The 13,166-nt window shown below is 27.2% G+C and overlaps 2 protein-coding genes across 6 annotated transcripts in view; one reads left to right on the top strand and one right to left on the bottom strand.

The window, feature by feature from the left end:
- The window catches only part of LOC111031737 (tudor domain-containing protein 7-like), a 27,312-nt gene extending 18,339 nt beyond the window's left edge, over nt 1-8,973 (top strand). For all 5 annotated transcript variants that reach the window (XM_022311805.1, XM_022311804.1, XM_022311807.1 and 2 more), the window contains 11 exons: nt 692-778; nt 2,797-2,940; nt 3,477-3,647; nt 3,716-3,883; nt 3,956-4,138; nt 4,206-4,460; nt 5,258-5,482; nt 5,543-5,785; nt 6,713-6,817; nt 6,886-7,091; nt 8,620-8,973. In XM_022311805.1, coding sequence (XP_022167497.1) covers nt 692-778; nt 2,797-2,940; nt 3,477-3,647; nt 3,716-3,883; nt 3,956-4,138; nt 4,206-4,460; nt 5,258-5,482; nt 5,543-5,785; nt 6,713-6,817; nt 6,886-7,091; nt 8,620-8,635 — 1,803 coding nt within the window. In that variant the 3' untranslated portion in view covers nt 8,636-8,973. The remainder of the gene's footprint in view (nt 1-691; nt 779-2,796; nt 2,941-3,476; nt 3,648-3,715; nt 3,884-3,955; nt 4,139-4,205; nt 4,461-5,257; nt 5,483-5,542; nt 5,786-6,712; nt 6,818-6,885; nt 7,092-8,619) is intronic.
- Nucleotides 8,754-13,166, bottom strand: LOC111031738 (mitochondrial intermediate peptidase). The gene is made up of 12 exons (XM_022311809.1): nt 13,014-13,166; nt 12,540-12,825; nt 12,365-12,474; nt 11,665-11,817; nt 11,330-11,608; nt 11,086-11,271; nt 10,893-11,019; nt 10,545-10,755; nt 10,352-10,479; nt 10,054-10,275; nt 9,759-9,992; nt 8,754-9,694 (listed from the first exon to the last, which is right to left on the bottom strand). Exons 2-12 carry the CDS (start codon nt 12,666-12,668, stop codon nt 9,401-9,403), a joined length of 2,073 nt encoding a protein of 690 aa, XP_022167501.1. The 5' UTR covers nt 12,669-12,825; nt 13,014-13,166; the 3' UTR covers nt 8,754-9,400.

The following is a 13,166-nucleotide window of genomic DNA, read 5'->3' as shown; positions in this document are numbered from 1 at the left end:
CTTTATGGGCTATGGAAATGTTCAAATGCCACATTATGGTGGCAAGCCATACACCACAGTACTGGAGGGGGCTTGCCTTACATTATTATATACAATTATATGCCCGTTTTAACACCAGTATATACCGCACTCCGCAGGGCCCAGTAACTAGTTAAGAACAATGTCTTCGCCCTACCGTATACAGTATTACAGTATGAGTCTATCCATTATTTAAATATATTTTATATTTATCAATTCTCAAGTTTACAACTATACATCAATTTAACCTAAGGATATTTCGTCCAACAATAAATTTCTATTGCGCCTTTGGCATTTATTTATTATACTCCAGTTCCCGGTTTAATGTTTTTTTTTTTAGTGCTACCTTAGTATTAGATTAACCTTATTATATTGAATTATTAAATTATGAATATCAGATTATCATCATAATTAAAACAAATTTATTTTTTGACTCCTGTATTTTTAGTTTAACTGATTTTTTGATTTTTTTCCGGCTAATATTCAATTGAGATAGATGATTATGGATTATTAAATATTTGTTGTTAATTATACTGAAGTTTTAAAAACTATTCAAAAGTCATGTAAAACTTTAGAATCTTTGTTAAGCGATTTTTGCCACTTAGTACGATCTAAATAATTTCGCGATATTGTATTTATTTTCCAAGTATTAATGCATACTATTATTTAATAGGTTGATGTAGAGAGTAAATCGAATTCAGAAAGACCTTGTGCTGCAGCTACAGATTTGAGAAATGAAGTTGAAGACCCTATTCATGAGGTAACTATATATATTTAATTTTATTAATAGCTGATATGTTTAAGTTGACCACCTGTAAAATTAAAACATTAATTTATTTAAGTTAAATCGCATTTGTGAATAAAATAATAAATTGTGAATTATAAATGTTCTGCAAAACTTTAAAGGTTAAAGTAAACATATGAATGGGTAACTCTACTGTAATTACTTGCTAACAAAACTTTGTTTGGTTAAAACAACCTAGTTATAATGATACTATAATTTGTAATTTAACGTTAAAACATAATTTTCGTTGTTTAATATTTTTAAAAAATGTCATACTATCTGAATTGGATAAGCTTTATAAATAGAATCTAAATATTTTTGTTCTAAGTCAGGAGAGGCCAACCTTGTTCTATATTCTCGCAAAATAAATAATAATAACAAAAAAATTATTAGATAATTTTTGTGGAACCACACTCATTACTTACAATTTTAAATTAGTACCTTACTAATGCCTTCTTACATTACATTTAAATTTAAACAATATTAAACCAAAACAATGAAATTAAGTTTAAAAATAGTACACTTCTATCCATAGGTAATTGTTTTTTATGAAATGAAAAATAATAAGGGTTTGGACCTTAATTCATTAAAAAAACAATAAAATAAGTGTATATTATAGATACACTAAAAAAAGCAAGCAAGTTTTATAAAATATGTATTTATATGAGAATAAACTTGAAAAAAGCATAATTACTATTAAATTAGGTTCTTGTTGTTTATTATAAACATTAAACATGTTTAGAATCTTTAAATACACAAAATCATACAAATTAAGTAAAATATTTAAAAATATGTAACATACATTTTTGTATTTCGGTTGTATGTATCATGAAACAAATTGTATGAAATCAGATTTTGAATATAAATCTTCCTAAGAAACATCCAAATGCATGAAGTTCTGAGCAATTAATTATTAATATTTGTGTGAAAAATACAATTTTAAATGAGCATTACATGCTAAATTATTCGTTATTCTATAAAACATGAGTATATAGGTATAAATATGCCACAAAAGACACTGTTTTACAAGATAATTTGAATTGAATAAAAATAGAAATAGAATATATTATGAATCTATGATATATCATAGTTATACTATTACACTTCTACAAATTATACAATTTCGATTGATTAATATTTATAATTTATGTATTCAAATAATCATAGCTCCCATTCTTCCAACCTATTATCCTTGAAGACAGACTTAGATTAGTTATTTACTACTCATTCAATTTCAATATGTAAATGTTATCAAAAATATTATCAGCTTAACAATTTACCGTAACATAAAAATTGGTTCTCACTTGCAAAAAAAGAAGTGAATAATTAGGACGCTTCTTTGAGGAGCTTAAATTACATCAAAATCTTAGTATTTGAAACTATAGTCCTTAGTATATTTAAGTTTCCAAAATCAGAATTTGAATAAATTATTTATTTAAAGAAAAAAAGAATGTGCATTCTTTGTGAATCTCTTGTGTTGCTGAATTTAATACTTTAAAATTAATTATTAATTAATTACATGTATTTAGTTACATCTTCACTAAATGCAACTTTATTTATTGATCTAAAATACAAATTTTTGCACTCCTTAAAATGTCTAAATATTGTATTCTTAACTTAAGCTAAACTTATATTGGCCCATAATATATAATGTGATAAATCAGTTGCACTCTTACCCTGACTAGTGGTGGCTTTTAAATATTTAAATAGGTAATCATAATAAAACACATCACAATTGGTACTAAACACATGATTTATATTCATTTAATTTTTAACATACCTAGTTTAAACCTTGAGGTTTCTTCATGTATTCTCTCTAGAGACTTGAGACAGAGCATACTATAGAATTTTTATCTGGCTACATTTTTAACGAGGTGCTTTCCTAAACACTCATTCATGTTATTTGTGTATTAATATTAATACAATTAGTAATAACCTATTTTAAGTAATTGAAGAGGTAACAACAAATTTTAAAATAAATTATTGATTATTAGGTGTTTGAAGAAGATAAGGACTATATAAATGAACTGGAAACATATTTAAAAAATTTAAACTTATCAGAACCGTATTATGAGTATATGGTCAAAAAAGAAAAGTCTGGGAAAATTCTTAAACTAACGCACATTTGTACAATTAAGGTAAGTGTCCAGCTATTGTTATATGTATAAATCTAGTTAAAGCTCATGTGCATCATTTCAATTTTTATTTTTAATAATAGATTTTGAAAGAGACTGCCATCAAATATTTGTTTACTTTATTGGTTTGAAATGTGTGTGATGGTCGGTATTACACATGTAACAGTGTAACACAGTGTAAGAAATAACAATTTTCACTTTAAATTTAAGGTTGAAATTTTATGTAGGTTGTATCAAATATGTGAAAGCACCATTTTTTAAAATATATTTTAAACACAGAAAATAATAATATCTATACATTTACTATTGAATCATTATTTTTGATTTGTGAATTAGTTAAATAAAAAAAAAATTTTGGCACATGTGCTGAACTAGATTTTTTCTAACTTATTTGCATGTTACTATATAAATATATAGTTTATTTTTATGTTTAATTTGATGATAAATCTTGAATTTTCTATTTGTCTTGTAATTGAGTATTGTTGAACCAATTATAATAAATAATTATTGCAACTAAAATATTTAAATATATTTTCTAGGTAAATGAAAAAAGTGTCGGTAGTTCTTTCCCAGTTGATTGTACTACAAATGATTATGCACAAAAAGTTGCTGCTAAACACGCTCTTACTATTTTAAAAAAGCAATATGGAGAAAGTGTTATTTATCCAATTACTAATGATATTAATACAATGGCATCTTGCGTTAAAAAGGTATTATAACAAATTATAGTAATAAATGTAATTTTGATCATAAATGGATTGTATGTATTCTATTTTAGCTTCTAAAACAAGGACATGAGACTACTGGTATTATGGGTCATGTCTTAGAACGTATTTATAAAGAGGAATTTCATGAAAACTTGCCTGATAATTGGGATCAGCTTCTAGGAGTTTTTAATTACTTCACATTTGATAAGCTAGCAGCTAATAAAGTCGTTATATATCTTGTAATTATTTTTCTATACAGTTAACAAAAAAATAAAAAAATGTTGAGCCATCATTATTTGTTTGCTATGTAGAATGAAACTGAAAATAATCAACAAAATGGTCATGAATATACAAATAAAGATTTTGCAGAAGAACAAAACTTTGTTCCAGGTACTCCATTATTATTTGAAGACTACTCTGAAAAATCTGTTCTCGTTTCTGCTAACTATGGTTCAACTAATGTTTGGATTCGTTTGGTTGGCCAGAGTGCAGATGTAAGTTTTTTAATCATCTTACTTATGTAGGTATGAAGAATATAAAAAATAAATGTATTGTATTTAGGAAAATTTTATTCAAATGCAAGCAAAATTCAATGACACTATGAATACAGCAGGCTTAAGTATCCCAGATCAAGTGATTGAAGGCGAATTTTATGCCGTGCTATACAATTCATCTTGGCATAGAGTTCAAATATCTTATGTTAATAATGATGATGGTACAGCTACATGTTTTATGATAGACACAGGCGAGCAATTGAACATTGCCAAAGACCAGATTTGTTACCTAGAACCAATTTTTATGAAACCGAAAACTCAGGTATAATTTATGATTAAAAAGACTGAAAGATTACTAGTATATTTTTAAGATAATTTTATCAATCATACAATTTTCACAATTTAGTTAAATAAACTATTAGAATTCATTAAATCAAAACTTATTTGTTTTCATGTAAACATTTCTTCAGGACAACTGTATGTTGTTATAATTTGTCCACGTTCATTAATGACTTAAGTACCTATGTGATTTATAATAACTACAGGAACTATGTAAATCTTTCATAATTTATTTACTGGCTTCTAGAGATCTGCGCTGGCCTGGCTATAATATAAATATTGAGGGTTGGTTATGGGTAGGATCGTAATATTTTTCTTTGGACCAGTTCATTCAAACATAAAACAAAATTACATTACAGATTAGACTTAATAAAAAAAAATACAAATAGTCCTGGTCGGGTTTGACTTCAAAAAAAAATATGGACCAGGCTTTTGCGGAAATATTAATTTTTGAGCCAAAAATAAATGGCCCTTGCAGATCTCTACTAACTACCCAAGTGTTTTAGAAAAAGAGATCTTAAATAAAACAACAATGTATTATTTCCAAGTACCAACACTAAACTTATGTTATAAAAAATATGATATATTTCTTTAAAATGTTTAGTACTACAATAATTATTTTGTTTGCTAAGATAATGTTATTTTAAAAGTTGTATTGGCAATTATTCGATTATTGCTACTTTTTTAAAAATATTTAAAATTGAATTCTAGTAACAGTAATAAAATATATATAACTGGCAACTGTTCTTAATTAACACATCCTTTGCTCTGGATTTTTAGGCAATTGAATGTATTTTAACTCAACTGGATAATTTTGGCACATTTGATGGCTTAAAAGAACTATTGGATGAAATGATTTTGAATAAAACATTCTTCGTTGTACCAGATTCATTAGAAGAAGGATGTGCAAGAGTCACTTTATATGAAAAAGGAAGAGTTAATGTAAATGACATGATCATTCAAAGATTTTTAGAAAGAACTACCACTAAGCTTCCATTATTTGAGGTAATCAATAGTTTTAAGTGTATGTTGTCGATTATTTCTTACTAAAAAATTATTGTGCAGGATCAAGCTATTGTGGATGGAAATGTATCATCAATAGTTGAGTCTGGCCATTTATATTTACAATTAAACATTGATATTGTTACATCACTTGAAGAAATCTTGCCAAATGATGAATTTTTAGACCCGGAATTTTTTTTTAAGAGCAAGGAAGATATTATGAAAGACAAAGTGTACATAACAAAATATGAAGCTGATAATATATGGAGCCGTGTTCAAGTTCTTGATACAATTAATGACTCTGAAGTTAGTACTATTATGATAAAAATATTATTCAGGAAAAAATGGGTAAAATTTTAAATTAAGCAGTTTGTTTTTTCACTGGATGGCTTCCTTCATCATGTGTTACTAATGTGTTTGTAATTCTAATGTATAGTGTGTTGGTCACTTTAATATGTGAAAGTTTGTCATATTAGGATTAGTCAAAATAAGTTCATTGACATCTGTAAATAGTATTATGCATTATTTGGTCAGATAGTATAAATCATAAAATTTTAATACAATTACTATGGACAAAGGTCAGAACATTTTTTTTCTAAATGTATTAATATAAAAAAGATCTGAGATGGAGTAGGGGTGTGAACAATTTAAAATATGTATAATTGCCTAATATGACATAATCATCTATTTCATAGTAATTCATTATTTCTATATGAAGTAAAGTGATTGGTACATGCTTAGAATTTAAGTTCAGCTAACTTCTGACAGATAAAATTAATGTTATTAAAATGTGATTAATAATTTAAAATACCCAGGAACCAAACACCTTGTCATAAATATACCTAAGCTTGGAACCAAACATCCTGTGAATCTGGGTATGAAATATCCCATCTCAATATTTGCAGGAGATGAAACATTGTTACACATGTTTTGATATTGTTATTTCTGTGCCACCTGGTTGACAATTTGTTTTAACTGTTATATTTTTGTACTGTTACTAAATTTTGAAATAAAAGTAAATTATAACCATAATTTGTTGTAAAGTTGATAAATAATTTTATTAATAATTCACGTAAAATAAATAATATAGTTTTATAAATACCCTTTTTTTTAATTGCATGAAATGTCATTTTACAAAAAAAAATTAACTTAAATAATTTGTTAATTTGTTTTTGTTTTTTAAGAATAATAACAGTTCATTTTTACTAAGTTACCTATGTTCTATTATTTTAGGCCAAGATAATTTATATAGACTATGGCAATATTGCTCAATGTGAAATAACTAAATTAGCTAATTTAGAATTGTATGATCCACTGTTGGCCAAGATTGCTCCTCAGGTATTAAAAAATATCCTGCATTATTATCTATATGTGATAAAAAAAATGTTTTTTTTTTCATTTTTCAGGCTATAAAAGTATCAATGAACTTTTTACCTCCTAATACTATGACTCCAGATATTGCCAATAAGATATTTACGATTATTGGGAATGGTACAGTTTTAGTAAATACAGTTAATGCACCTAATGACGATGTGCCATGTGTTCAACTTTACAAAACCGAACCAGATTCACCTCATATTCCATACTGCATTAACATACCGTTATATCAAAGGTAAAATTAATATTCTAAGTATATTTATGTTTTATCAATCAAGTGAAATTTTTTTTTATAAAGTATATGTAATTTTTTTTAAGTATCCATATCATACACAACACATTTTTCCCCACATTGAGATATTTTTCTTTGGTTCATGTGCCTATTTATTATTATTTCAGAATATAATTATTTTCATATATCAGCTTAAAAATGACAAACAGATTGTAACTGAAAAACCTGACGTATTAAAAGAACTTGTTCCAATCAATGTTTAAAATTTTTTTTTAAATCATTTACCAGACGCTTATGTTACATGTATAGTATAACACTTATTTGTAAATAACAAATTTTCAAACTGGTATACATTCTTTTTTTAAATTCTAAATAATCAATTTGTAAGTTTGGATTTTAGAAATATTTTGATTATAATAATATTTATAGTTACTTGGTAAAATCTAAATATTTTTTGTGAAGGTAATACTTCTCAAAAATCCAAATTACTCATAAATGCTTTAACAATCAAAAGTTTTCTAAAAACCAGATTTACAAATTGTCTGTTTTGAAATTTAAAAAATAAATGTTAAAATATTTATTTTCAGTATTGAAAATTAAGAATAAAAACTTAAATTATATATGCATAATATATATATACTAGCTGATCCTGTGCAGTTAGTTACCCGTTAAAAATGCCAACTCCATATGAGACTCGATGGTGATAATGCGAGTAGTATATTATGCCTACCTGCTATGAGTTATGGACCCCGCTCGATGAGTACTTTGTATAAATATTGTTTTATTTTGATTTTGATTGTGGATACGCCGATGGCTATAAGTGCAACTCAGCCACCTTGGTAGGCAAAGTGCGAAAATTAGATTGTATAAATGCTTATACCCCTGATCTGCTCGATGAACCACTGTAGGCAACCAATAAATAAAAAAATACCAATTTCTACTAAATTTATTTATTTATTTTCCTATAACCAATATTATATAAACAAATATTTCTTTCGTAAATCTTAAAATCCTTGTTTGAGCAACTCCCCGGGTCGAACCTATCGGGTCCAATTGTGAATCTAAACTATCCAGGGTGTCACCCAAATGTGCATACAAAAACATTCATTCAAATCGGTCCAGCCGTTTAGGAGGAGTTTAGTGACATACACATATACTACAGTAGAATTATATACATAAAGATGTAAATATTGAACCAAATTTATTTAATATGTCAGGTTTTTCTATTATACTCTGTACATGCGACTATTTAATGTTATTTTGTATTATTTAATGCTTTATTTGATTACATTATAAGTTAACTGATAAGTGATAAGTAATAGTTGAAATAATTATACTCGTATTACTGTTGTCATATGTCTGTCATTAGTAAGATCTAAAGATAGATGAAGGACTCGTGCATCTTCATACTTGTTCTGCTTGATCTTATTGAATTATTCTTACAAATATCATTACCAACTTGACCATCAATATCTTTTAGTATTAATGTATCTTATATAGTTAATAATTCTTTAATTTTGTTTGTTTTCAGCTTAAAGAAACAGTGAATTGCCACTCCTTAAAGGACATTTGATTAATTGTTATTATTAAAATCTATAACTATTAGTTTGATCTGATGTTGTTACATTAGTTTTATACAAGTGTTATTTTGAGAAAATACTCATAATTTTTTTTATTATTATTATTATTTAAATTGTTCAATCATAATCATACATGTTAAGCGACAGTTCCAGAATCTAAAACAAAATATTATATTTGTTTAATTTGTATGTACACTTGATTATTTTTTATCAATGGAATGTGTACTAGCTTTCAATTGTTAAACCATATAAAAATACTTTGTATTAAGTGAAAAACAATATTATAACTTTGAATTTAATTTTTATTGATTTTGTTTTTAATATTTATAAGACACATTTATAATTAAAACAGACTATCTTTTATTTATATATTTATTACTGTTACATTCGAGTTTGGTTAGTTACCATAGGCAAACCCTCCTCTGGATTATTATAAAACAACTCATAAATTTGGAAAACCGATTCCTATATTTTTGTTAACACTTACGTATTTTTTTACTACATAATTTATATAATATAAATAACAAATAATAGGTATATTGATTTGAGACAAAAATTGGAGTCACATTCCTAAAATTAATTTTGTTTACCTCTAGGGATGTGCTTTTTAGGTTCAACTTGCTTGTCTTTATCAGTAAATTACACAATTTTTTTTTTTACAATTTAAAAATATTGAAATCTGATAATCAATCAAAATTTATTTATGAGCCAAGTTAAGATTTTATTATTTGTTTATGTAATAGACATTTTTGAGAGTTCAGTGCCTTGATCAATATCTTGTATTAAAGATGATGCCAAGAGTTCGGGCGTTACTGGAGTTCTGAGATAATCTGAGACTAATTTTCTTGCCGGTTTCCCACCACCATATTGCAAACATTCTGTACGTAATCGTTCACCTTGAATTCTATTTAGGGGATCATTACTCAATAATGTATGCCATGTGTGTGCTGCTAATGCCTTGGATACTAAATACGAATAATACTTTGCGCCATAACCAACAAAATGTGAAAAATGTAGTTGCCATGCCTGTACAATATTTACATAATATAAATTAATAGTCTTATTAGTTCAGTAAATCAACACATTTTACCGTATTTTTAACATATGGCAGTCCATAATATTCTACTTGTAATTTTGCAAGCAAATCAGTTGTATTTAATGGTTGTGGTGCTTGTGTATGGTAATATTGGTCTAGTACAGAGTAAAACAGTTGTAACTGCATTTCAGAAGCAGAAAATAAATATTTGGATGCACATAATTTTTTCAACATATCTTCCGGCATGGGTTGTCTAGTTTTAAAGTGCTTGGCATAGTGTTTTATGACCTGTATAGAATATATTATGAGATGAGTACAAAATGGCTAATGCCTTTTATTATTAGTTTACTTGTGGTTGGGTTGCATAATATTCCATCAAAACCGATGGAAATTCTGCCAAGTCAGTTGCACAGCGTGTACCGTTGACATGTTGATAACGCGTTCGGCCTAACATAGAGTGTATTGCATGTCCAAACTCATGGAATAAATTTTCAACAGAACCGGGATGCAAAAGGACCGGACCACGATTCTCACGCCACACCACATTTAACATGACTACTACAATTGGGGTCTGATACAACATTCAATTTAAGCATCTTGTTTTAACATAATATATATTAATTGTGTAGTTTATGAGTAATATTTACTTGATAAGAATTATCTGGCAATTGTCGTCCTCCTCTAACTACGTAATGCGAATCATTGTGTAATTTTCCTGTTCTTTCAAAAAAGTCACAATAAATGTACCCAAGTAAACCTTCTGTTTCGTGTGTAACTAAAAACCAAAATATTTGTTTAATTAAAAAAATTTCTTTAAAGAAATTGGAATTATATTTTTACCAGCCAACTTGTATACTTGTTCGGCCCACCCTTCACCTGGCTCTATATCTTCAAACACCAATTTTATATTGTACAAACTATTAAAAATCATATTCAATCCTTCCATACAATCGCCTAAAGAAAAATATGACGCATAATCAATCATTGCATATTTAAGATGATTCTGTTTAATCTTATTAGTCAAATATTGTACATCCCATGGTGATACCATCTACAAAAACAAAAACAATTATTTGTAGTTTGTAGAAACAACAAGTGTTAATTTGGTAACCGATAAGTTGTACTGTAAAAAAATAAGTAGTAAGTTATTTATTGATTAGGAAAATAGGGGAAGGGAAAAATAATTACATCATTGTTATTGGCTCTTTTCATAGTCTTGTAATCAAAAACTGACCGAATCCTTAGCTCTGTATTTAAGATGTTCAAGAAATCCATGACAAAATAAGGATTTTCTGCTATGCTGTTTTTCAGGGCTCTTAAAAAAATAATATATAAATGAACATCAGTCATTGATACTTGTAGATAACTTCTCAATTCTCACCTATGAGCATAAGATGGAAAACCACAAGTCAAAGCCAATTTATGACGGCTTTCTAAAAGGTTATCTAACAATTCTTCTGATTCACTATTTGGACCATTATAAACCTTAAAGGCAGCTTCTCTCAAAATTGGATCTTCAGAATGGGAATTAGGATGTCCAACTATTAACTTCCCTCCTGAGCTGTATCTAATCAAATAATTAGCCCATTAGTTAAATATACTTATAGGTTTACTGAGTTATATACTCTTTAGAAAGAACTTTCGAAACAGCATCAGGCAATCCAGTAGGATCTACAATTCTAGGCTTTTCTGCTGCAATCATGAATCGTTGTCCAGTAACCAAAATAAAATTATTCAAGTTAACAACGTATTGTCTTTTTCTTTCTTCTAAGTGAATGCCATTCAATTCGAAATCAAACAAAAATAATTCAGCAACATGTTGATCCTCTTCAGTCATAGGATGTTTATCACCGTCAAGGACTACTTGTTTCAGATTTGTATATAAATCTTTGTTTGTATTTAATCTAATAGATAAATATTGTATATAATAGCAAATTCAAAACTGAGATTAAGTATTTACTTTTCTACAATAGTATTCATTGAAATACAGCAATCTTCAGCAGCAGTAACAAACGATTTGTCTGGATGTGCTGTACGAATAAATTCAGCCATATCAGCAAGACAACAAAGACTATTGGACAGCTGGTCAAAAATTGTCACCAGATTTCTCTTGCTATTATAACACACAATTTAATTTATTTCTATAATGTAATGAAATATTTAAATTGTTAAGGGCAAAATTAGAGTCAACATTTTAAGTAATTAATGAAAAAAATACTATTTATATTTTATACTAGATGCTTACAAAAAAAATATAATTTATCAATTGATAAATCATACAATATTATTAAGTCAGTAGAATATAATAAGTAAGTACTCAGAGTACAAATGAATATATGTAAATTTCAATAATATGATTATGTTTTTACATTTAAATTTAAAAAAAAAACAATTTCTTTGAGTTTGTCATGAAAATATATCAAATATTAGCTTATAGTTATTATAAATTTATTTTTAGGAATTATTTAACACTGTATTCAAATATTATATAAAATCTTGTTACTAATTGGATCAGAATTTTTTTAAAACTTGTTTCCAAGATCAAGGTTTATATAAAGTAGCTTTAAATACAAGTGATATATCATTTATTTATAATTTAATAACATGTCTATAATTGTATTTCTATTTATTAAATACAGGTTAACTAAAATAAAAATTACCGATTGGAATCGCATATTTCATCAATTAAATTGTCACAATCTATTTTTGTACGTTCCTTGAATGCATAAAACCCCTCAAATGAAACCAATTCCGGTGCTCCAAAGAGTCCCTAAATAATAATATTTCAAACATGTAATTAGTAAAACTACAAAGTTGCTAATGTATATGTCTTACAGTTTGGTTTTTGACAAAATATTTGAACTTTGGTTTAGGTTGATTGAAAAGTTCAGATAATGGTTTGGCTAAGGCAACACTGTACTTCTTTGCATACCGCACATCATGAAATGTCTTGCGTAGAATCATAATTTGAAGCTTGAAATTGTTTATTTAATTTACTTTTCACGTTTAACAGCCATACAATATTTGACCGACAGACTTCAAATGCACCCTTTTTATTTGTACTTTGTCGTTTGGTGCAAAAACAAAATATTATACCAGGCGTTGACTAGTCTTGGTATTACTTCAGAGGTGATGGTCATATGTAAAATACCGTTGACAGCAAAATTAGCACAATTTCAAAAACATTCTAAACAATAAGCTTTCAGGTTCTCGATTACTTGGTCATATTTGATACTCAAATATAATAGTAATACCTATAGTAAAGTATCTATAAAATGCTCCTATAGAATTGTACTACCCTAGTAATACCTGCACGTCCTTGTTATGGTCTTATGGATCTTGATTTTAATATATTATGTAGGTACATCACGTCTTCATTGCCTGGGCCTGGGACGGCGGGATTCCTGTACCAGTCGTGGCCTCCAATACCGCCTAATTCGATATTTCGATATGATTGATACG

Source organism: Myzus persicae, unplaced genomic scaffold (assembly GCF_001856785.1).
Source record: "Myzus persicae strain clone G006 unplaced genomic scaffold, MPER_G0061.0, whole genome shotgun sequence".
Classification (NCBI taxonomy): Eukaryota; Metazoa; Arthropoda; class Insecta; order Hemiptera; family Aphididae; genus Myzus; species Myzus persicae.
The sequence above is the reverse complement of the archived record's forward strand: the minus strand, read 5'-3'. Positions and strand labels throughout refer to the sequence as shown.

What these genes read in the sequence shown, in the direction of transcription:
- LOC111031738 (XM_022311809.1), bottom strand. Translation starts at nt 12,668, where the DNA reads ATGATTCTACGCAAGACATTTCATGATGTGCGGTATGCAAAGAAGTAC. An exon ending in GAAATATGCGATTCCAATCG is followed by an intron (nt 11,818 to 12,364) that starts GTAATTTTTATT and finishes GTGTTATAATAG; the next exon opens with CAAGAGAAATCTGGTGACAA. An exon ending in ATTATGCAACCCAACCACAA is followed by an intron (nt 9,993 to 10,053) that starts GTAAACTAATAA and finishes TATTCTATACAG; the next exon opens with GTCATAAAACACTATGCCAA.